Source organism: Thalia democratica, chromosome 9 (assembly GCF_965202585.1).
Source record: "Thalia democratica chromosome 9, ktThaDemo2.hap1.1, whole genome shotgun sequence".
Classification (NCBI taxonomy): Eukaryota; Metazoa; Chordata; class Thaliacea; order Salpida; family Salpidae; genus Thalia; species Thalia democratica.
Genome location: NC_139173.1, coordinates 8,949,174 through 8,973,348, shown reverse-complemented (window position 1 = coordinate 8,973,348; position 24,175 = coordinate 8,949,174). Strand labels below are relative to the sequence as shown.

At 27.8% G+C, this 24,175-nt stretch overlaps 3 protein-coding genes across 3 annotated transcripts; all 3 read left to right on the top strand.

Annotated features, from left to right (window-relative positions):
* Window positions 1-602: 602 nt before the first annotated feature.
* Window positions 603-3,453, top strand: LOC145844756 (puromycin-sensitive aminopeptidase-like). The gene is made up of 2 exons (XM_082952177.1): window positions 603-713; window positions 997-3,453. The coding sequence occupies exons 1-2, from the start codon at window positions 603-605 to the stop codon at window positions 3,451-3,453; spliced, it is 2,568 nt and encodes an 855-aa protein (XP_082808303.1).
* Window positions 3,454-12,950: 9,497 nt separating this feature from the next.
* LOC145844755 (puromycin-sensitive aminopeptidase-like) lies at window positions 12,951-13,694 on the top strand. Its single transcript, XM_082952176.1, has one exon. It carries the CDS (start codon window positions 12,951-12,953, stop codon window positions 13,692-13,694), a length of 744 nt encoding a protein of 247 aa, XP_082808302.1.
* Window positions 13,695-23,188: 9,494 nt separating this feature from the next.
* Window positions 23,189-23,932, top strand: LOC145844754 (puromycin-sensitive aminopeptidase-like). The gene has a single exon (XM_082952174.1). It carries the CDS (start codon window positions 23,189-23,191, stop codon window positions 23,930-23,932), a length of 744 nt encoding a protein of 247 aa, XP_082808300.1.
* Window positions 23,933-24,175: the final 243 nt, after the last annotated feature.

Below are 24,175 nucleotides of genomic sequence, written 5' to 3'. Positions count from 1 at the left end.
CGAACAATTTCTATCCATGTGATAAACTTTTTTGTATTATCCAAATTTCACTAGTTACTATGTAAAAATTGTTTAAAATCCAGGTTTTTTTTTTCAGTGATTTATGTTCAAATTCTAGATTTTTCTTTCAAAATTTCTCAAACTCAACTTTATTTAAGCTAAATTTAATTTTAGGAATCCAGGATAGTGGCCAACTTTAGTCTATAAATTGGGCAGAATTTTAAATAGTCAAATTTATGTTAAATTGTTGAAAATATTAATTTCATTGTGAACATTAAATATACTTTTTACTATTACAAATAAAATTTCAGAAAAAAATGCAAAAATTTATAAGTATTTGTATTTTATTTGTTGATTATTTAACAATGTAATAGTTTAAGTATTTAAGTATAGTGCATAACTTTTTAGCATATGCAATGTAGCCTAATTTAGCAATGATAGACTTATTATGTTACACTATGCATATATAGGATTAAAATTTGCAAAGTGTACCTTAGTCTCCAAATATAATATTACATAGATAATTATTTAATGAAAAATACCAACATCTTAAAAAACTATATCTTAACAGACGTAACTATCTAATTAAAGAAAATTTTACAATGGAGTTTTCTCGTTTACCTACCACCGTTACACCTACAAACTACGATGTCACATTGAAACCTTCATTCGAAACTTTTACTTTTGAAGGACACCAATCAGTTGACTTAAATGTAAGTTTTAGTAAAACTTTTATGCTGACAGTAATTATACTCATTAACCACCAAGTTTAATTTGTAAATGAAAAAACATGTTTTTGTATTTTGCTTTATTTGTTGTTTTAGAATTTAAAATTATGGTTAAGAATTTTATAATTTTAATTAAGTAATAAACACCTAAACATACTTTTAGCTATTAACATATAACTATTAATAATAAAACCACGCAACATTATAGACCATACCGATAAAAAGTATAATTAAAAACGGATTAAAGACTAAATTTTTTTTTAAACAGGTCAATGAAGCCACTAATGAAATCAAAATGAACAGCAAAGAATTAGAAATCAAAGAGTGCAGCCTTCAACATTCAGGAGCTACTTTCGTTCCAACTCAGGTGAATCTCAACAAAGATGATGAGACTTGCACCCTTGTTTTCGAAGATGTTATTCCTGTCGGTCCTGCAGTCCTCAGCATGAGTTCCAAAGGAATTCACAACGATGAAATGGCCGGGTTCTACCGAACCAAAGTCACAAACAAGGACGGTGTTGAATATTACAACCTGATCACTCAGTTCGAGGCAACCGACGCCAGACGATGCCTTCCTTGCTGGGACGAGCCTGCATTAAAAGCAACTTTTGATTGTACATTAATTGTACCAAAAAACCTCGTCGCCTTGTCAAACATGAATGTCATCAGCGAAGAAGTTCTTGAAGATCAAGTAACAAAGAAGGTCGTCTTCGCAAAGTCAAAGAAGATGTCAACTTACCTGCTGGCTTTTGTAGTAGGAGCATTCGATTACGTTCAAGGCAAGACTAATGACGGCGTCGAAGTCAAAGTTTACACTCCACCAGGAAAATCAAATCAAGGAAATTACCCTTTGGAAGTCACTATCAAATCAGTGGAGTACTTTACAGAGTTCTTTTCCTGCCCATACCCAATGAACAAACTCGATTTGATTGCTATCACCGACTTTGCTTGCAGCGCCATGGAAAACTGGGGACTGATCACTTACAGAGAGTCAGCTCTTCTCGTAGACGAAAAAGAATCTTCCGTAGCGCAGAAATGTTGGGTAACAATCGTTGTTTGCCATGAAGTGTCTCACCAGTGGTTTGGCAACCTGGTCACCATGGAATGGTGGACTCACTTGTGGCTCAACGAAGGGTTTGCAACTTTTATGATGTACGATGCAGGACACATTTGTGACCATGACTTAAAAGTTTGGGAGCAGTACGTTAATGATGTCACAATAAAGGCATTAGATGCTGACAGCCTAGAAAACAGTCACGCTATTGAAATTCCAGTCAATCATCCAGGTGAAATTGGGGAAATCTTCGATGCCATTTCTTACCAAAAAGGAAGTAATATCATAGGAATGATTCACTCTTGGATCGGATCAGATAAGTTCAAAGAAGGCATGAAGGCGTATTTTAAAAAGCACGCATACTCCAACACACAAACAGAAGATTTGTGGAAATGTTTTGAAGATGCTAGCGGCAAGCCAGTTGAGCAGGTTATGTCAACTTGGACCAAACAAATGGGATACCCTGTTATTGATGTGTCTATTGCCAGCCAAAACGACAACTCTGTAACACTTAATTTATCCCAGAAAAAGTTTTGTATTTCTTCATCTGGTGAAAGTGATAGTTTGTGGCAAGTGCCAATCACAATATCCACATCAACCTCTGATGAACATCAATCTTTTATCTTTTCATCAAAGTCAGGTCAGATCACAGTAGAAGGTGTCGGTGCAAACGACTGGTTTAAAATCAACCCAAGGTTTATCGGCTTCTACAGAGTGAACTACAGCCAAGATATTTTGTCCAAACTAATTACTGTAGTAGAAAACGGACAACTTGACTGCTTTGATCGTCTCAACATAGTCAGTGACGTCCATGCAATGGCTACAACTGGTCAAACTTCGTTTGCCACATATCTTGAGTTGCTAAAAGTTTTCAAGGGCGAAAAGGAATATCCAGTGTGGAAAGAGATAATCAAAAGCCTTAGCGCAATGACTAAGCTTATGTGGAATGACGATGAAGCTTCAAAAAAGTTTTCCCAATTCAAAAAAGATCTCTTCAGTAGCGTCATGGCCCATGTTGGAATGGAAGCTAAACAAGATGAATCTCATTTGGATGCCAGCTTGAGAGCGCTTCTCATCAAAGCTTCAAACGACGACCAAGTCAACCAAAAGTGCACAGAAATCATGAACAATTTCTTTAAGAACTCAACACCAATCAGTCCCGAAATTCGTGCTTCCGTCTACGAAGTTTACACGTCAAAAGGAGGTCTTGAGGCTTTCAACAAAATGGTAGAGCTCCACAAGAAAGTTGATTCCATGGAAGAGAAGAGTGAAATCGAAGCAGCTCTCGGGTGCGTACAGGGTTTGGAATGTCTCAAACTTGTTCAAAAATACATGATGTCAAGCCACGTTCGTGACAACGAAAAATACAAGATCTTGTATGGCATGGCAACAGGATCCAAGCTTGGTAGAGATGAGTCTTGGAAGTTTGTCAAGGAACATTGGGATGTCTTTTACAACAAGTTCAAGGGAAGTCCTCACTTAGGCAAGATCGTTGAAGCTTCTACTCCTAACTTTGCCACCGAAGAAATGCTAAAAGAAGTGAAAGAATTTTTGACTGACAAAGTTAGAAAGACTTGTGAGAGAAAATTCAAGCAATGTGTAGAGCAGATCGGGCTCAAAATTCAGTTGTGGAAGCAAAATGGCCAATCCTTGAAGGATTATTTCAACTAAAATTTAATTATTAGCTTTTATAGGACTTTTTCAATGCATTATTCTATCCTACATATGTCGTTTACAATAAATATATAGAGAAATGAAATTATTTGTTGCTGTGTTTTAAACTTTTAGGTATCAAATTTTTAAATATTTATTTTTCAATTGTTAGTTTATGAGTTTTAACATATTATAAATAAGCTGTTTATGTAAACCCTCAACAAAGGGACGAAATCAAAAAGTTCAGGGCCACAAACATTGTAATGACTGATAAAATCCATATCTTATTCAATGTTTTTCACACTAGACTCCAGAGTAAATATTAAAATCTTACATAAACTTCGTATAATAACCAAACTAAAAGCTCCAACATACATTAAACTAGTTTGATATGTAAGATGTAAGTTTTTTAACATGAAGTTTTATTTAAAATATTTTTTGTTTAATTAGAAAAGAAAACAAAAATTAAAACTACTTATAATTATTAAAAATACTATCATGGACCAGCAATTTTTAACCTGAGGTAAACTTACTCCTGGGGTTAATTCACTTATGTTAGGGGGTAAATTTTCTTTATTACAATTATGTAAGTTAATGATTATACCAATTTATAAGTTAGCATTTAACTGTAAATGTTTTGAAGTCGAACAAACTCTCTAAATATTACGATTTCTTATATTTTCGAAGCTGAAAGTTCAAAAAATCTAGTTTTTATCTTAAAATTTAACACTATTTTGTAGATTGAGGGTAAATTATGTAATAAAATTTAAAAAAAGTGTAAACCACGTAAAAACCGTTGTTTTGGAATATTTCTGAAAAACAAACTAGTTTTAAATATGTTGACATTTGACAACAAATACTTAAAATGAAATGAAACCTTACTAAACCTTACAAAATGCTTACCAAATTGAATACTTTTTTCAAGAATCTGCACTAAAAATGTTTATAAAGTAAAAAACTTAATTTAGCTTTTGATTAATTGGTTGTCCTTACTGTTTTGAAATTGTAACTTACGTCTTTTACAGGTACTTTTGATTTGGTATTAAATGTAAAAGAAAATATAGTTCAACATTTCAAAAGTGTTTATTATTTTAATCATATAGTTTATTTTTATTAAATGTAAACGTTTCAAAAATTTATTAATTGGCTATAGTGCATTGAAATTTTTCTGTTTTAAAAAAAGAAAAAGTATTTTTTAATTTAAATGTCAATATTGTTGTAACTTACTAAAACTAGTTTTCGAACAATGAATACTTAAAACTAAATAACCACCTTATGTTTTGAAAGTTTTGTGTATAATAATTTCCTCTAAAACCAACCCAACATGTATACTTGCAAGTTTTGGTATAATTACAGTGGTGAGTATGTTCTGATGATAGTATTATTAACTACAGTTTAGAGTTCAACACTATAGAATACTATTAAACAGTGCCATACTATAAGACAAACCATGTGTGTATTTTTAAGTTTGAGATATCAGCAAAATTAAATCTACCTTCTTTAAACAAAAGTTAAGACTTTCAGTTCATAATCAACATATAATTTAGTTGTAGCAGTGATTAGCTTTTTTCTTTAATTATTTACAAGTTTTTATACAAAGTTTAAACTGATATACAAACTCAAGTTACTTGTTTTGTCAGAAAGTATGGCACCAATGCTGGAATTTCAACATATCTTTTTGGTTACAACCACAATATTTATCAAAGTACAACACATTTTTAGAGAGATTGCGTCTCTAATCTATTGTCTAGGATGTTCTCAGGGTTGCCACTTCACCTGGAAAAACCTGGAATTTTGAACAAAAATCACTATAAAAACCTGGAATTTTAACAATTTTCACATGTTCAATAGTGAATCAAAAAATCTATCATATAAATAAAAACTTTTGGACATCATCAAAATTATTTTATCAAAAAACATGTTTAAAGTAGCTTTCCAGTATCTTTTCAATGTTTTTATACTATTTAACACAGTTTGTTACGTTAAAGTTAACTTTAAACTAAAAATAGACCCAATAATGTGTACTTTTAAAAACCTGGAAAAATGTTTAAAAAATTAAGTGGCAACCCTGTGTTCTATTGTAGCCAAGTACTTTGATATTTTATTACCTGTTTTGTTTTAAGATTTTACTTTTATTGACTTTGAAAAGTGTATTCTAATTATTTAAATATTTTTCAAAAGATTTGAAAAAGCCCAGGATGACCTAGGACTGTTTAACGTCACTCAGGGTAGCATTTTGTTTAAAAGAGTGGAAACCCTATTTTATACTGTGAAAATTAATTTCAGTGTATCTTTTTTTGTATTTGAAATGAGTAAAATATATTATTTAACTGGAACATTTTTATGTTTTTTAAGAAATTCAAAACAGTTGTGTACACTTTACTTAAATTGCCAGATATGCACACACATGTTTATGATAAAAGCTCAAAATATAATAGTGCAAACTATGTTTTTAGTGTACTGTTATCACTTTTATAAGAATCAAGCAATTTTTTATAGGTATAATTAACACTTTTTTGTTATTTTAGAGTGTTTTTTTGTAATGTAAAGTATTATAAAATAGAGTATTATACTTCGCAGGGTTGCAACAAAGTCAAGAAAGTCAGTAAAAACAAAAAAGCTAGGAGTAGATGGTGGTTTTCGAAAAAAAAGTAAGAAAGTTTGATATAAACATGTTCTTAATAAGAAAGTTTATCATCACATAAAAATAATTTTTTCAATGTTTTTGTTATTTTCTAAAATTGTTGTTCTAACTTTTATAAAAAAAGTTTGAAGCCTAACACAATTTCAAGTATTTGGTTTTTGAATAGGTTTTAAATAAGAATTTGATTTAGAAAATACAGAATACATTTTTCAGCTTGATCTGTGGCAACTCTGACTTGGCTTTAAAAAATGTTTTAAGAATGAATAGTTTTTATTTTTGAAATAAAAACTCTTGCTTAGGTTTTATAGTGAACACAAGATGATAGACACAAAATTGTTTATGAGTATTGTTTCAAGCTTATAACTATATAAGTTTGCAGCTAGCACTTATAATTTTATTTAAAATGAAGAAAAACATACTGTTCCCTTACAGATTTTAAAATTGTTAAGAAATAAAACCTAATTATATTAAAACTTCCATTTTAAATCCAAAATGCATCTTGTTGCTTTTTATAAATAGAGATGTACTATTTTTTAACTAATCTTTACTAGTTATACATACTATTTCAAATAAACAGAAACATACTGTTACTTTACAGATTTGAAATTGTTAATAACTATTTTGTTAAATCTATTGAAAAAAACTTAAAAACACTAAAATTTAATTAGTAAATCCAAAGTGTTTATTTAGTGCTTGGTATTTTTAAGGTTAAAAAGTGTATTGCTTTTTAAATCAACTGTTTATTTTAAACCTCAGCTAGCAAAATATAAAAATAGTATTTATAAGTTTATTTAAAGTAAAGTAAAATTTATACCTTTGTGGTATTTTACAGAACATTTTAAATTTATTAAAACTACATATGAATAACACATTAGGCCAACATTAGTGCATTTTAATTTCTCATGTTGAGCAAAGTAAATTTTGTAAAAATTGTTTTAGTGTTATAGTGTAATTAAACTTGGTAAAAAAGAGGTAGCTTGTTAGTAATAGAAGCAATTATGATTAAATTATGTTTTTATCAGTCTATTTTTATTGTAATTACAATTTTTAGTTAAGTTTTATTTAATTAAACTATTAATTTTTGATTAGTAGTTTATTGACTGTTTTTTAAGTTTTTAATAAATACAGGGTTGCCACACACTCAGGGAATTTTCAAACTGTAGAAAATCTCAGGGAAACTCAGGGAATTTTGGCATTTTTCTTTTAACTCAGGGAAACTCAGGGAAGTTTTGATTTTTTCTCTAAATTTCAGGGAAGTTTTTGAAAATCTCAGGGAAATTTTTTTCTAGATCTAGAATGAGGTTTAGTTAATCCAGTTTCAATATTTTGTTCAAAAGTAGTAATTTTTATTATTTAAGTGGTTATTTAGAATTTTTTTAGCCTTGCGGCTAGCTCTTCAATATTCTTAGTATTAACATTGTAGTTTTTTAAAGTTTTAAATTTATATTTACTTAAGTAAAATCAAACAGTTTAGAGAAATGAAAGTTGTTGTTAACTATTCATAGAAAGGTTCTAATAAACTTTTTATTTTTAGTTACTTATATTTTTTTAGCTATTTCTTTAAACTTTCTTTTTGCAGGTTTTTTTACAATAATGTTATTTTAAGTTTTATTTACTGCATTCAGAACAGTTGCTAGGAAAGAAATACAAGTCATAATGAAGTTATTATGTATGCATTTAAGTGAGTTCTTCATGTGAAATTATTATTATAGTATAATTAAATTTTGTCAATTAAAATGTCAAACAAATTAAACTTTATTCTTTTATGTAGAAAGTTAACTAACAAGTTTACAAAAAGTTGTGCAAAAATTTAGTTTTTAATTTTTAATTGGTTTAAGCCTTTTAAGATTGAGTTTTTGAAAACAGTTTTTTTCATAAATTTAATGCAGAAGCATACACATACAACCTTCCTTTTATTATTAAAGAAGAAAAATGAGAATGAGGTATTAATAATTTGTGTTAGAAGAGAAATTTTTTTTTTAAGATTTGAAAAATACTCAGGGAAGTTTAAGGTTACTCAGAGAATTTTTGGTCACTCAGGGAAGATTTTTTGGCACAAAGAGTGGCAACCCTGTAAATAGTTTTTTTCATATTTATTTAGCTTTGAGAAATAAATTAGTTGAATTTCGAAAAAAAAACTGCTCAAACAAATTTGTTAAATGTAAAAAGTGTTGTTATTGCAATAAAATAGTATTATAACTCATACAAACGTCTTTATTTGCATTCAGTTTATTTATAAAGTGACTAGTAAATCATTTGTTGTCATTTGTTTAATGAATTTTGAGTTTTTATCTAAAATTATAAACGTCTATGTTTTTTGCTTTGTTTGTATTATAATTTCTGTTACAAATCTATCATAAAGTTATTTTAAAGAGATTAAAATTCAGTAACTTTAAAATTTAGGCTATCAAAAAGTTTGAAGCTGTATTAGCTATTTTTTAACAAAAAAATTACCACTTATACCTTTGTGGTAAGCAAAGTTATTTGAATTTAGTTAAAACTTTAATACGTATAATTGTTAAAATATTCAAATAATTCAAATTAGTTTGTTTTACCTAAGCTTGTACTTTTTTATTTGTTATTTTATATGAGTTGTTTGTTTTGACTGCAGCAGCTGTATGTAACAGCTACAACTGTACTTTTTTTATGGAACATTAATTATATATTATTCTTATAGGTTTTCAATTCTGGTGGTATACAACTGCGGTCTGATGTTGGACCTGTGAAAAGGAAAGAAGAAATTCAGTACCATCTCAAATTTTATATAACTTTCTCGCATTAAATAAATTGTGTTGTGATATAAATTGTTTTATATTCAAAATAAAATTGTAAGCCCCTGGTCTAAAAGTTCAAAAGGCAACTTTTTTTTGAGCCTCTAAATATTTGTTAAGTGCGGAAGTTTGATTATATCCTTTAATAAAATGGTTTTAAAAAGTTGAAAAATTTATTTTTTTTACTCCAACAACCTTGTTTTATACTTAAAATGAAGAAAGTTTATTATCTCCGTACTGCCTGCCTCGACACAGTCAGTAATGTGCTAATCTGTATCCACTTGCCAAACATTTAGTATTATTATATTTAATAATTTATGGCAACGTGGGAAGTTAAGAGCTATTGGTTTTTGAAAGGAATCCATCATTTAAATTATTCAAAATTGATTTTAATTAGGTACTTAATACTCAATTCAAATTTTACAATGATTTTTAATTAAGTTAAAATTTTAATTGATATACTTTCTAGCTGTTTGCACAAAAACCAGTAAAAAAATCTAGTATAATGTTATTTAGGTTTTGAAAATTAACTTCATTGTACACGTTTTTAGTTTCTATCAAATCTTTTTGTACTCAGTTACTAAACCTTTGAGAATAGTTGCGTTTACTTATATGTTTATATAAAGTACCTTACTAGCTTTAATAAAGAAGATTAAAGGATGTTTTTAAACATTGCTGAGATAAAGTCTTGAATAACATTTTTCAAAAATATTTTAGGCTAAATAATACAGTTGAAAAAAAGGAACATTTAGTGTTACTCACACAATTTATTTCTAGTACAAACGTGATTGTTGAAACTACTATTTAGTGAGAACTAAGTTCAGCTTCTATTTTCAGTATTAAAGTTTATGTTAACTAGACAAAGCTTTCGTTTCAAACGTTCGATATAATGGTACACAGTTTCTTGCTTATGACAAGCTTGATTGATAAAGTTTAATGTAGAGCCTATTCTACTTTGAAAGTGTTAAGTTTTAATTTTTATCTTTTTATAAACTATTTATAACTTGTACAAATTATTGTCATGTTAAATACAAAAGCCAAGGATAGAACATTTTATAATAATTCACTGTACATAGGACTCTACATAAGTAAAGTAACAGGTTACGGCAGCCTTTCATAAGTAACGGGCCAAATTCGCTAGAAAAAGTTGCTCGCGGAATATAGAAAAGGCCTTACATGGGCTACAGTTGTTTAAAATAGTTGTATTATCATTATTTTAACTGTACAGGACAAGTACCAGTTGTATTTTAAGAGCCTAAAGGTAAAAACAAACATATACGTGAAGTTAAGCTTAATATAAGGAAAAGTTTTGCCAAGATTCAAACTCACTTCGTTTGGGTTTGCAGTCAATCTAAAACTAACAAAAGACTTCTTGTAATGACTACTGTTTTAGAAAGTGTGTACTTATTTATGAAGCTTATTAATACTAGAGAGAAAATAACCAAAAAGGTTTTAATAACTTATTCATAAAAAGTTTATGCTTAGTTGAATATAAACCTTTGTTTTTGAAGGGTAGCTTTTAATGAACGTGAAATAACTGTAATTTTTTAAACTTGTGTAAGCTTTTAAACATTTTTTTTATGGTTAAAGTTTTAGTAAATTTAACATAAGAAATTATTCATACTCAGACAGAATTTCTATTTAAAGATCTCATTTCCTTGAAGAATAAAGCAATAAAAGTTAACAGCTTTTCATAGTTTTTACTTATTCCTCAGCGAGCTATTACTAATTCCTATACAGGTTTTCTTAATTCTAGAGTTAGTTGTTATTTATACCTTAAAAATATTCTTTTAACCGTGTTAAAACAAAATTCAAACTATAAAAAGCGCATAGAAGTTTATCCATTATTAGGCTTTAATCTAGTTAAATGTTAAATATTTTTAAAAATTACAACAAAAAGCATATAAAATAGGTTTTAAAATTAATTTTAAGAGAATTTTTTAGAATAAAATTAAGTTGAACTATAAAAACAGAAAACGAGTAATATTTTGAATAATAAATGAATGAATATAACTTTTTTTGACCTATTATTACATAGATATGCCGAAATGATTTATAGTCTAAATGTAAACTAAATGAATTTTCCAGTATTTTCATTTTTGTTACTTAATATAAATAACTTCATGTAAATACGAACCATGTTTTTTTACACACAAGGTAAAAAAAAATATCTAATCTTAAGAAATTACTTAAAAAGGCTTTATAATATATGTAGTTACACTTGTTGACTTCACAAAAATTAAATGTGTGAGGTTCAAAAGCTCTAACTTCTAGAAAAATCTTTAAAGTTTAGGTGTAGTCAACCTGCCCCTTTTTTAACGCAGCGCAAAATTAGATTTTTTTAAATAGTTTTTAAAATCTTATAATTTAAATTTTAATTTGAAAAAAATTAACCGCTAGGTGTCGCAAATCCATTAGATTGCACCATTTTGGCTTTAGACAAAAAATATTTTAAAAATTTACGGGATTTTTCACCACACGGTGTCGCTGTTCTGGGTTAGCCTAAAATTTTTAAAATAAGTTAAAGCAAAAAAGTCCTCTGAATTCGCCGTGGGTTATGAAACCCTAAGTTCTCTCATAATACTATGCCCAATAGTTCTGTCTCGAGTTATGAGGTCACCACACCACAAACCACAAACGTTCACTTACGCGCAGGCGAATATAAAAAGACTGTTTTCACTTGTGTAGATGATTAAATAAAGTTAGATTTAGAGTAAACTTAGCATAGATAAAGTTCCAGGTTATGTAGTTATATTTTTTGTTAGATTTATGTTTTAGAAGTGTATGAATGTTAAGTCAAGTGAACAGTCATTTTGTTTAAGTTGTTATATTGCACAAACTTAGTATTATAAAAGTTTTTTTTTTAATTTTCTCTTTTTTTCCTTCCTACATTTTTTGAATTAAAAAGTAAATATAGATTTAAATAAATTTATTGAATAGTAATACTATTTTTAGTTGCCACATTTTATATATATATTTTTTTAATGTTGATTTTAAATTTTAATAATTTTTTATACCCTTCCCCTTTTTCAAAAAACTAAAAAGAGAAATATTTGAAAAAAACTAGAACAATACTTTAGTTGAGTTTTTATTCTTAGTATTTTTAAATTTAGAAATGGGTATTATTTTGCAATTTTTAAAGTGACCACTGGTTTTTTGAAATTTGTTTCCACGTTTTAAAAACTTGTTTGAGGCTTTATGAAAATACTTATTTTTGAGTTTAATTTTAGTTAAAAGTTATGTTTAAAGTAAAAACATCATTTTGCAATTATCAGGGTGACCACTGGCTTTTGGCAAATTATCTCCAGGTTTTTAAAACTTCTTTGAGGCTTTATGAAAATATTTATTTTTGGGTCTATTTTTAGTTAAAAGTTATGTTTAAAGTAAAAATATCATTTTGCAATTATCAGGGTGACCACTGGTTTTTTGCAAGTTATCTCCAGGTTTTTAAAACTTCTTCCAGGTTTAATGAAAAAACTTGTTTTGGGTCTATTTTTAGTTAAAAGTTATGTTTAAAGTAAAAACATCATTTTGCAATTATCAGGGTGACCACTGACTTTTGGCAAATTATCTCCAGGTTTTTAAAACTTCTTTGAGGGTTTATGAAAATATTTATTTTTGGGTCTATTTTTAGTTAAAAGTTATGTTTAAAGTAAAAATATCATTTTGCAATTATCAGGGTGACCACTGGTTTTTTGCAAGTTATCTCCAGGTTTTTAAAACTTCTTCCAGGTTTAATGAAAAAACTTGTTTTGGGTCTATTTTTAGTTAAAAGTTATGTTTAAAGTAAAAACATCATTTTGCAATTATCAGGGTGACCACTGACTTTTGGCAAATTATCTCCAGGTTTTTAAAACTTCTTTGAGGCTTTATGAAAATATTTATTTTTGGGTCTATTTTAGTTAAAAGTTATGTTTAAAGTAAAAACATCATTTTGCAATTATCAGGGTGACCACTGGCTTTTGGCAAATTATCTCCAGGTTTTTAAAACTTGGCATAAGTATCAAACTTCGTTTGCCACATATCTTGAGTTGCTAAAAGTTTTCAAGGGCGAAAAGGAATATCCAGTGTGGAAAGAGATAATCAAAAGCCTTAGCGCAATGACTAAGCTTATGTGGAATGACGACGAAGCTTCAAACAAGTTTTCCCAATTCAAAAAAGATCTCTTCAGTAGCGTCATGGCCCATGTTGGAATGGAAGCTAAACAAGATGAATCTCATTTGGATGCCAGCTTGAGAGCGCTTCTCATCAAAGCTTCAAACGACGACCAAGTCAACCAAAAGTGCACAGAAATCATGAACAACTTCTTTAAGAACTCAACACCAATCAGTCCCGAAATTCGTGCTTCCGTCTACGAAGTTTACACGTCAAAAGGAGGTCTTGAGGCTTTCAACAAGATGGTAGAGCTCCACAAGAAAGTTGATTCCATGGAAGAGAAGAGTGAAATCGAAGCAGCTCTCGGGTGCGTACAGGGTTTGGAATGTCTCAAACTTGTTCAAAAATACATGATGTCAAGCCACGTTCGTGACAACGAAAAATACAAGATCTTGTATGGCATGGCAACAGGATCCAAGCTTGGTAGAGATGAATCTTGGAAATTTGTCAAGGAACATTGGGATGTATTTTACAACAAGTTCAAGGGAAGTCCTCACTTAGGCAAGATCGTTGAAGCTTCTACTCCTAACTTTGCCACCGAAGAAATGCTAAAAGAAGTTAAAGAATTTTTGACTGACAAAGTTAAAAAGACTTGTGAGAGAAAATTCAAGCAATGTGTAGAGCAGATCGGGCTCAAAATTCAGTTGTGGAAGCAAAATGGCCAATCCTTGAAGAATTATTTCAACTAAAATTTAATTATTAGCTTTTGTAGGACTTTTTCAATGCATTATTTTATCATACATATGTATGTCGTTTAGAATAAATATATAGAAAAATAAAATTAGTTGTTGCTGTGTTTTAAACTTTTCGGTATCAAATTTTTAAAATATTTATTTTTCAATTGTTAGTTTATGAGTTTTAACATATTATAAATAAGCTGTTTATGTAAACCCTCAACAAAGGGACGAAATCAAAAAGTTCAGGGCCACAAACATTGTAATGACTGATAAAATCCATATCTTAATCAATGTTTTTCACACTAGACTAGTGGGTAAATATTAAAATCTTACATAAACTTCGTATAATAACCAAACTAAAAGCTCCAACATACATTAAACTAGTTTGATATGTAAGATGTAAGTTTTTTAACATGAAGTTTTATTTAAAATAGTTTTTGTTTAATTAGAAAAGAAAACAAAAATTAAAACTACTTATAATTATTAAAAATACTATCATGGACCAGCAATTTTTAACCTGAGGTAAACTTACTCCTGGGGTTAATTCACTTATGTTAGGGGGTAAATTTTCTTTATTACAATTATGTAAGTTAATGATTATACCAATTTATAAGTTAGCATTTAACTGTAAATGTTTTGAAGTCGAACAAACTCTCTAAATATTACGATTTCTTATATTTTCGAAGCTGAAAGTTCAAAAAATCTAGTTTTTATCTTAAAATTTAACACTATTTTGTAGATTGAGGGTAAATTATGTAATAAAATTTAAAAAAAGTGTAAACCACGTAAAAACCGTTGTTTTGGAATATTTCTGAAAAACAAACTAGTTTTAAATATGTTGACAACAAATACTTAAAATGAAATGAAACCTTACTAAACCTTACAAAATGCTTACCAAATTGAATACTTTTTTCAAGAATCTGCACTAAAAATGTTTATAAAGTAAAAAACTTAATTTAGCTTTTGATTAATTGGTTGTCCTTACTGTTTTGAAATTGTAACTTACGTCTTTTACAGGTACTTTTGATTTGGTATTAAATGTAAAAGAAAATATAGTTCAACATTTCAAAAGTGTTTATTATTTTAATCATATAGTTTATTTTTATTAAATGTAAACGTTTCAAAAATTTATTAATTGGCTATAGTGCATTGAAATTTTTCTGTTTTAAAAAAAGAAAAAGTATTTTTTAATTTAAATGTCAATATTGTTGTAACTTACTAAAACTAGTTTTCGAACAATGAATACTTAAAACTAAATAACCACCTTATGTTTTGAAAGTTTTGTGTATAATAATTTCCTCTAAAACCAACCCAACATGTATACTTGCAAGTTTTGGTATAATTACAGTGGTGAGTATGTTCTGATGATAGTATTATTAACTACAGTTTAGAGTTCAACACTATAGAATACTATTAAACAGTGCCATACTATAAGACAAACCATGTGTGTATTTTTAAGTTTGAGATATCAGCAAAATTAAATCTACCTTCTTTAAACAAAAGTTAAGACTTTCAGTTCATAATCAACATATAATTTAGTTGTAGCAGTGATTAGCTTTTTTCTTTAATTATTTACAAGTTTTTATACAAAGTTTAAACTGATATACAAACTCAAGTTACTTGTTTTGTCAGAAAGTATGGCACCAATGCTGGAATTTCAACATATCTTTTTGGTTACAACCACAATATTTATCAAAGTACAACACATTTTTAGAGAGATTGCGTCTCTAATCTATTGTCTAGGATGTTCTCAGGGTTGCCACTTCACCTGGAAAAACCTGGAATTTTGAACAAAAATCACTATAAAAACCTGGAATTTTAACAATTTTCACATGTTCAGTAGTGAATCAAAAAATCTATCATATAAATAAAAACTTTTGGACACCATCAAAATTATTTTATCAAAAAACATGTTTAAAGTAGCTTTCCAGTATCTTTTCAATGTTTTTATACTATTTAACACAGTTTGTTACGTTAAAGTTAACTTTAAACTAAAAATAGACCCAATAATGTGTACTTTTAAAAACCTGGAAAAATGTTTAAAAAATTAAGTGGCAACCCTGTGTTCTATTGTAGCCAAGTACTTTGATATTTTATTACCTGTTTTGTTTTAAGATTTTACTTTTATTGACTTTGAAAAGTGTATTCTAATTATTTGAATTTTTGAAAAAGATTTGAAAAAGCTCAGGATGACCTAGGACTGTTTAACGTCACTCAGGGTAGCATTTTGTTTAAAAGAGTGGAAACCCTATTTTATACTGTGAAAATTAATTTCAGTGTATCTTTTTTTGTATTTGAAATGAGTAAAATATATTATTTAACTGGAACATTTTTATGTTTTTTAAGAAATTCAAAACAGTTGTGTACACTTTACTTAAATTGCCAGATATGCACACACATGTTTATGATAAAAGCTCAAAATATAATAGTGCAAACTATGTTTTTAGTGTACTGTTATCACTTTTATAAGAATCAAGCAATTTTTTATAGGTATAATTAACACTTTTTTGTTATTTTAGAGTGTTTTTTTGTAATGTAAAGTATTATAAAATAGAGTATTATACTTCGCAGGGTTGCAACAAAGTCAAGAAAGTCAGTAAAAACAAAAAAGCTAGGAGTAGATGGTGGTTTTCGAAAAAAAAGTAAGAAAGTTTGATATAAACATGTTCTTAATAAGAAAGTTTATCATCACATAAAAATAATTTTTTCAATGTTTTTGTTATTTTCTAAAATTGTTGTTCTAACTTTTATAAAAAAAGTTTGAAGCCTAACACAATTTCAAGTATTTGGTTTTTGAATAGGTTTTAAATAAGAATTTGATTTAGAAAATACAGAATACATTTTTCAGCTTGATCTGTGGCAACTCTGACTTGGCTTTAAAAAATGTTTTAAGAATGAATAGTTTTTATTTTTGAAATAAAAACTCTTGCTTAGGTTTTATAGTGAACACAAGATGATAGACACAAAATTGTTTATGAGTATTGTTTCAAGCTTATAACTATATAAGTTTGCAGCTAGCACTTATAATTTTATTTAAAATGAAGAAAAACATACTGTTCCCTTACAGATTTTAAAATTGTTAAGAAATAAAACCTAATTATATTAAAACTTCCATTTTAAATCCAAAATGCATCTTGTTGCTTTTTATAAATAGAGATGTACTATTTTTTAACTAATCTTTACTAGTTATACATACTATTTCAAATAAACAGAAACATACTGTTACTTTACAGATTTGAAATTGTTAATAACTATTTTGTTAAATCTATTGAAAAAAACTTAAAAACACTAAAATTTAATTAGTAAATCCAAAGTGTTTATTTAGTGCTTGGTATTTTTAAGGTTAAAAAGTGTATTGCTTTTTAAATCAACTGTTTATTTTAAACCTCAGCTAGCAAAATATAAAAATAGTATTTATAAGTTTATTTAAAGTAAAGTAAAATTTATACCTTTGTGGTATTTTACAGAACATTTTAAATTTATTAAAACTACATATGAATAACACATTAGGCCAACATTAGTGCATTTTAATTTCTCATGTTGAGCAAAGTAAATTTTGTAAAAATTGTTTTAGTGTTATAGTGTAATTAAACTTGGTAAAAAAGAGGTAGCTTGTTAGTAATAGAAGCAATTATGATTAAATTATGTTTTTATCAGTCTATTTTTATTGTAATTACAATTTTTAGTTAAGTTTTATTTAATTAAACTATTAATTTTTGATTAGTAGTTTATTGACTGTTTTTTAAGTTTTTAATAAATACAGGGTTGCCACACACTCAGGGAATTTTCAAACTGTAGAAAATCTCAGGGAAACTCAGGGAATTTTGGCATTTTTCTTTTAACTCAGGGAAACTCAGGGAAGTTTTGATTTTTTCTCTAAATTTCAGGGAAGTTTTTGAAAATCTCAGGGAAATTTTTTTCTAGATCTAGAATGAGGTTTAGTTAATCCAGTTTCAATATTTTGTTCAAAAGTAGTAATTTTTATTATTTAAGTGGTTATTTAGAATTTTTTTAGCCTTGCGGCTAGCTCTTCAATATTCTTAGTATTAACATTGTAGTTTTTTAAAGTTTTAAATTTATATTTACTTAAGTAAAATCAAACAGTTTAGAGAAATGAAAGTTGTTGTTAACTATTCATAGAAAGGTTCTAATAAACTTTTTATTTTTAGTTACTTATATTTTTTTAGCTATTTCTTTAAACTTTCTTTTTGCAGGTTTTTTTACAATAATGTTATTTTAAGTTTTATTTACTGCATTCAGAACAGTTGCTAGGAAAGAAATACAAGTCATAATGAAGTTATTATGTATGCATTTAAGTGAGTTCTTCATGTGAAATTATTATTATAGTATAATTAAATTTTGTCAATTAAAATGTCAAACAAATTAAACTTTATTCTTTTATGTAGAAAGTTAACTAACAAGTTTACAAAAAGTTGTGCAAAAATTTAGTTTTTAATTTTTAATTGGTTTAAGCCTTTTAAGATTGAGTTTTTGAAAACAGTTTTTTTCATAAATTTAATGCAGAAGCATACACATACAACCTTCCTTTTATTATTAAAGAAGAAAAATGAGAATGAGGTATTAATAATTTGTGTTAGAAGAGAAATTTTTTTTTTAAGATTTGAAAAATACTCAGGGAAGTTTAAGGTTACTCAGAGAATTTTTGGTCACTCAGGGAAGATTTTTTGGCACAAAGAGTGGCAACCCTGTAAATAGTTTTTTTCATATTTATTTAGCTTTGAGAAATAAATTAGTTGAATTTCGAAAAAAAAACTGCTCAAACAAATTTGTTAAATGTAAAAAGTGTTGTTATTGCAATAAAATAGTATTATAACTCATACAAACGTCTTTATTTGCATTCAGTTTATTTATAAAGTGACTAGTAAATCATTTGTTGTCATTTGTTTAATGAATTTTGAGTTTTTATCTAAAATTATAAACGTCTATGTTTTTTGCTTTGTTTGTATTATAATTTCTGTTACAAATCTATCATAAAGTTATTTTAAAGAGATTAAAATTCAGTAACTTTAAAATTTAGGCTATCAAAAAGTTTGAAGCTGTATTAGCTATTTTTTAACAAAAAAATTACCACTTATACCTTTGTGGTAAGCAAAGTTATTTGAATTTAGTTAAAACTTTAATACGTATAATTGTTAAAATATTCAAATAATTCAAATTAGTTTGTTTTACCTAAGCTTGTACTTTTTTATTTGTTATTTTATATGAGTTGTTTGTTTTGACTGCAGCAGCTGTATGTAACAGCTACAACTGTACTTTTTTTATGGAACATTAATTATATATTATTCTTATAGGTTTTCAATTCTGGTGGTATACAACTGCGGTCTGATGTTGGACCTGTGAAAAGGAAAGAAGAAATTCAGTACCATCTCAAATTTTATATAACTTTCTCGCATTAAATAAATTGTGTTGTGATATAAATTGTTTTATATTCAAAATAAAATTGTAAGCCCCTGGTCTAAAAGTTCAAAAGGCAACTTTTTTTTGAGCCTCTAAATATTTGTTAAGTGCGGAAGTTTGATTATATCCTTTAATAAAATGGTTTTAAAAAGTTGAAAAATTTATTTTTTTTACTCCAACAACCTTGTTTTATACTTAAAATGAAGAAAGTTTATTATCTCCGTACTGCCTGCCTCGACACAGTCAGTAATGTGCTAATCTGTATCCACTTGCCAAACATTTAGTATTATTATATTTAATAATTTATGGCAACGTGGGAAGTTAAGAGCTATTGGTTTTTGAAAGGAATCCATCATTTAAATTATTCAAAATTGATTTTAATTAGGTACTTAATACTCAATTCAAATTTTACAATGATTTTTAATTAAGTTAAAATTTTAATTGATATACTTTCTAGCTGTTTGCACAAAAACCAGTAAAAAAATCTAGTATAATGTTATTTAGGTTTTGAAAATTAACTTCATTGTACACGTTTTTAGTTTCTATCAAATCTTTTTGTACTCAGTTACTAAACCTTTGAGAATAGTTGCGTTTACTTATATGTTTATATAAAGTACCTTACTAGCTTTAATAAAGAAGATTAAAGGATGTTTTTAAACATTGCTGAGATAAAGTCTTGAATAACATTTTTCAAAAATATTTTAGGCTAAATAATACAGTTGAAAAAAAGGAACATTTAGTGTTACTCACACAATTTATTTCTAGTACAAACGTGATTGTTGAAACTACTATTTAGTGAGAACTAAGTTCAGCTTCTATTTTCAGTATTAAAGTTTATGTTAACTAGACAAAGCTTTCGTTTCAAACGTTCGATATAATGGTACACAGTTTCTTGCTTATGACAAGCTTGATTGATAAAGTTTAATGTAGAGCCTATTCTACTTTGAAAGTGTTAAGTTTTAATTTTTATCTTTTTATAAACTATTTATAACTTGTACAAATTATTGTCATGTTAAATACAAAAGCCAAGGATAGAACATTTTATAATAATTCACTGTACATAGGACTCTACATAAGTAAAGTAACAGGTTACGGCAGCCTTTCATAAGTAACGGGCCAAATTCGCTAGAAAAAGTTGCTCGCGGAATATAGAAAAGGCCTTACATGGGCTACAGTTGTTTAAAATAGTTGTATTATCATTATTTTAACTGTACAGGACAAGTACCAGTTGTATTTTAAGAGCCTAAAGGTAAAAACAAACATATACGTGAAGTTAAGCTTAATATAAGGAAAAGTTTTGCCAAGATTCAAACTCACTTCGTTTGGGTTTGCAGTCAATCTAAAACTAACAAAAGACTTCTTGTAATGACTACTGTTTTAGAAAGTGTGTACTTATTTATGAAGCTTATTAATACTAGAGAGAAAATAACCAAAAAGGTTTTAATAACTTATTCATAAAAAGTTTATGCTTAGTTGAATATAAACCTTTGTTTTTGAAGGGTAGCTTTTAATGAACGTGAAATAACTGTAATTTTTTAAACTTGTGTAAGCTTTTAAACATTTTTTTTATGGTTAAAGTTTTAGTAAATTTAACATAAGAAATTATTCATACTCAGACAGAATTTCTATTTAAAGATCTCATTTCCTTGAAGAATAAAGCAATAAAAGTTAACAGCTTTTCATAGTTTTTACTTATTCCTCAGCGAGCTATTACTAATTCCTATACAGGTTTTCTTAATTCTAGAGTTAGTTGTTATTTATACCTTAAAAATATTCTTTTAACCGTGTTAAAACAAAATTCAAACTATAAAAAGCGCATAGAAGTTTATCCATTATTAGGCTTTAATCTAGTTAAATGTTAAATATTTTTAAAAATTACAACAAAAAGCATATAAAATAGGTTTTAAAATTAATTTTAAGAGAATTTTTTAGAATAAAATTAAGTTGAACTATAAAAACAGAAAACGAGTAATATTTTGAATAATAAATGAATGAATATAACTTTTTTTGACCTATTATTACATAGATATGCCGAAATGATTTATAGTCTAAATGTAAACTAAATGAATTTTCCAGTATTTTCATTTTTGTTACTTAATATAAATAACTTCATGTAAATACGAACCATGTTTTTTTACACACAAGGTAAAAAAAAATATCTAATCTTAAGAAATTACTTAAAAAGGCTTTATAATATATGTAGTTACACTTGTTGACTTCACAAAAATTAAATGTGTGAGGTTCAAAAGCTCTAACTTCTAGAAAAATCTTTAAAGTTTAGGTGTAGTCAACCTGCCCCTTTTTTAACGCAGCGCAAAATTAGATTTTTTTAAATAGTTTTTAAAATCTTATAATTTAAATTTTAATTTGAAAAAAATTAACCGCTAGGTGTCGCAAATCCATTAGATTGCACCATTTTGGCTTTAGACAAAAAATATTTTAAAAATTTACGGGATTTTTCACCACACGGTGTCGCTGTTCTGGGTTAGCCTAAAATTTTTTAAATAAGTTAAAGCAAAAAAGTCCTCTGAATTCGCCGTGGGTTATGAAACCCTAAGTTCTCTCATAATACTATGCCCAATAGTTCTGTCTCGAGTTATGAGGTCACCACACCACAAACCACAAACGTTCACTTACGCGCAGGCGAATATAAAAAGACTGTTTTCACTTGTGTAGATGATTAAATAAAGTTAGATTTAGAGTAAACTTAGCATAGATAAAGTTCCAGGTTATGTAGTTATATTTTTTGTTAGATTTATGTTTTAGAAGTGTATGAATGTTAAGTCAAGTGAACAGTCATTTTGTTTAAGTTGTTATATTGCACAAACTTAGTATTATAAAAGTTTTTTTTTTAATTTTCTCTTTTTTTCCTTCCTACATTTTTTAAATTAAAAAGTAAATATAGATTTAAATAAATTTATTGAATAGTAATACTATTTTTAGTTGCCACATTTTATATATATATTTTTTTAATGTTGATTTTAAATTTTAATAATTTTTTATACCCTTCCCCTTTTTCAAAAAACTAAAAAGAGAAATATTTGAAAAAAACTAGAACAATACTTTAGTTGAGTTTTTATTCTTAGTATTTTTAAATTTAGAAATGGGTATTATTTTGCAATTTTTAAAGTGACCACTGGTTTTTTGAAATTTGTTTCCACGTTTTAAAAACTTGTTTGAGGCTTTATGAAAATACTTATTTTTGAGTTTAATTTTAGTTAAAAGTTATGTTTAAAGTAAAAACATCATTTTGCAATTATCAGGGTGACCACTGGCTTTTGGCAAATTATCTCCAGGTTTTTAAAACTTCTTTGAGGCTTTATGAAAATATTTATTTTTGGGTCTATTTTTAGTTAAAAGTTATGTTTAAAGTAAAAATATCATTTTGCAATTATCAGGGTGACCACTGGTTTTTTGCAAGTTATCTCCAGGTTTTTAAAACTTCTTCCAGGTTTAATGAAAAAACTTGTTTTGGGTCTATTTTTAGTTAAAAGTTATGTTTAAAGTAAAAACATCATTTTGCAATTATCAGGGTGACCACTGGCTTTTGGCAAATTATCTCCAGGTTTTTAAAACTTCTTTGAGGCTTTATGAAAATATTTATTTTTGGGTCTATTTTTAGTTAAAAGTTATGTTTAAAGTAAAAATATCATTTTGCAATTATCAGGGTGACCACTGGTTTTTTGCAAGTTATCTCCAGGTTTTTAAAACTTCTTCCAGGTTTAATGAAAAAACTTGTTTTGGGTCTATTTTTAGTTAAAAGTTATGTTTAAAGTAAAAACATCATTTTGCAATTATCAGGGTGACCACTGACTTTTGGCAAATTATCTCCAGGTTTTTAAAACTTCTTTGAGGCTTTATGAAAATATTTATTTTTGGGTCTATTTTAGTTAAAAGTTATGTTTAAAGTAAAAACATCATTTTGCAATTATCAGGGTGACCACTGGCTTTTGGCAAATTATCTCCAGGTTTTTAAAACTTGGCATAAGTATCAAACTTCGTTTGCCACATATCTTGAGTTGCTAAAAGTTTTCAAGGGCGAAAAGGAATATCCAGTGTGGAAAGAGATAATCAAAAGCCTTAGCGCAATGACTAAGCTTATGTGGAATGACGACGAAGCTTCAAACAAGTTTTCCCAATTCAAAAAAGATCTCTTCAGTAGCGTCATGGCCCATGTTGGAATGGAAGCTAAACAAGATGAATCTCATTTGGATGCCAGCTTGAGAGCGCTTCTCATCAAAGCTTCAAACGACGACCAAGTCAACCAAAAGTGCACAGAAATCATGAACAACTTCTTTAAGAACTCAACACCAATCAGTCCCGAAATTCGTGCTTCCGTCTACGAAGTTTACACGTCAAAAGGAGGTCTTGAGGCTTTCAACAAGATGGTAGAGCTCCACAAGAAAGTTGATTCCATGGAAGAGAAGAGTGAAATCGAAGCAGCTCTCGGGTGCGTACAGGGTTTGGAATGTCTCAAACTTGTTCAAAAATACATGATGTCAAGCCACGTTCGTGACAACGAAAAATACAAGATCTTGTATGGCATGGCAACAGGATCCAAGCTTGGTAGAGATGAATCTTGGAAATTTGTCAAGGAACATTGGGATGTATTTTACAACAAGTTCAAGGGAAGTCCTCACTTAGGCAAGATCGTTGAAGCTTCTACTCCTAACTTTGCCACCGAAGAAATGCTAAAAGAAGTTAAAGAATTTTTGACTGACAAAGTTAAAAAGACTTGTGAGAGAAAATTCAAGCAATGTGTAGAGCAGATCGGGCTCAAAATTCAGTTGTGGAAGCAAAATGGCCAATCCTTGAAGAATTATTTCAACTAAAATTTAATTATTAGCTTTTGTAGGACTTTTTCAATGCATTATTTTATCATACATATGTATGTCGTTTAGAATAAATATATAGAAAAATAAAATTAGTTGTTGCTGTGTTTTAAACTTTTCGGTATCAAATTTTTAAAGTATTAATTTTTCAATTGTTAGTTTTTGAGTTTTAATATATTATAGATAAGCTGTTTACGTAAACAAAGTTTTAAAAACCTCAACAAAGGGACGAACTCAATAAGT

Bases quoted from the DNA above. Each gene is read 5' to 3' on its own strand.
- LOC145844755 (XM_082952176.1), top strand. From the start codon at position 12,951: ATGACTAAGCTTATGTGGAATGACGACGAAGCTTCAAACAAGTTTTCC.
- LOC145844754 (XM_082952174.1), top strand. From the start codon at position 23,189: ATGACTAAGCTTATGTGGAATGACGACGAAGCTTCAAACAAGTTTTCC.
- LOC145844756 (XM_082952177.1), top strand. From the start codon at position 603: ATGGAGTTTTCTCGTTTACCTACCACCGTTACACCTACAAACTACGAT. The intron at 714-996 runs GTAAGTTTTAGT...TTTTTTAAACAG, and splicing joins ACCAATCAGTTGACTTAAAT to GTCAATGAAGCCACTAATGA.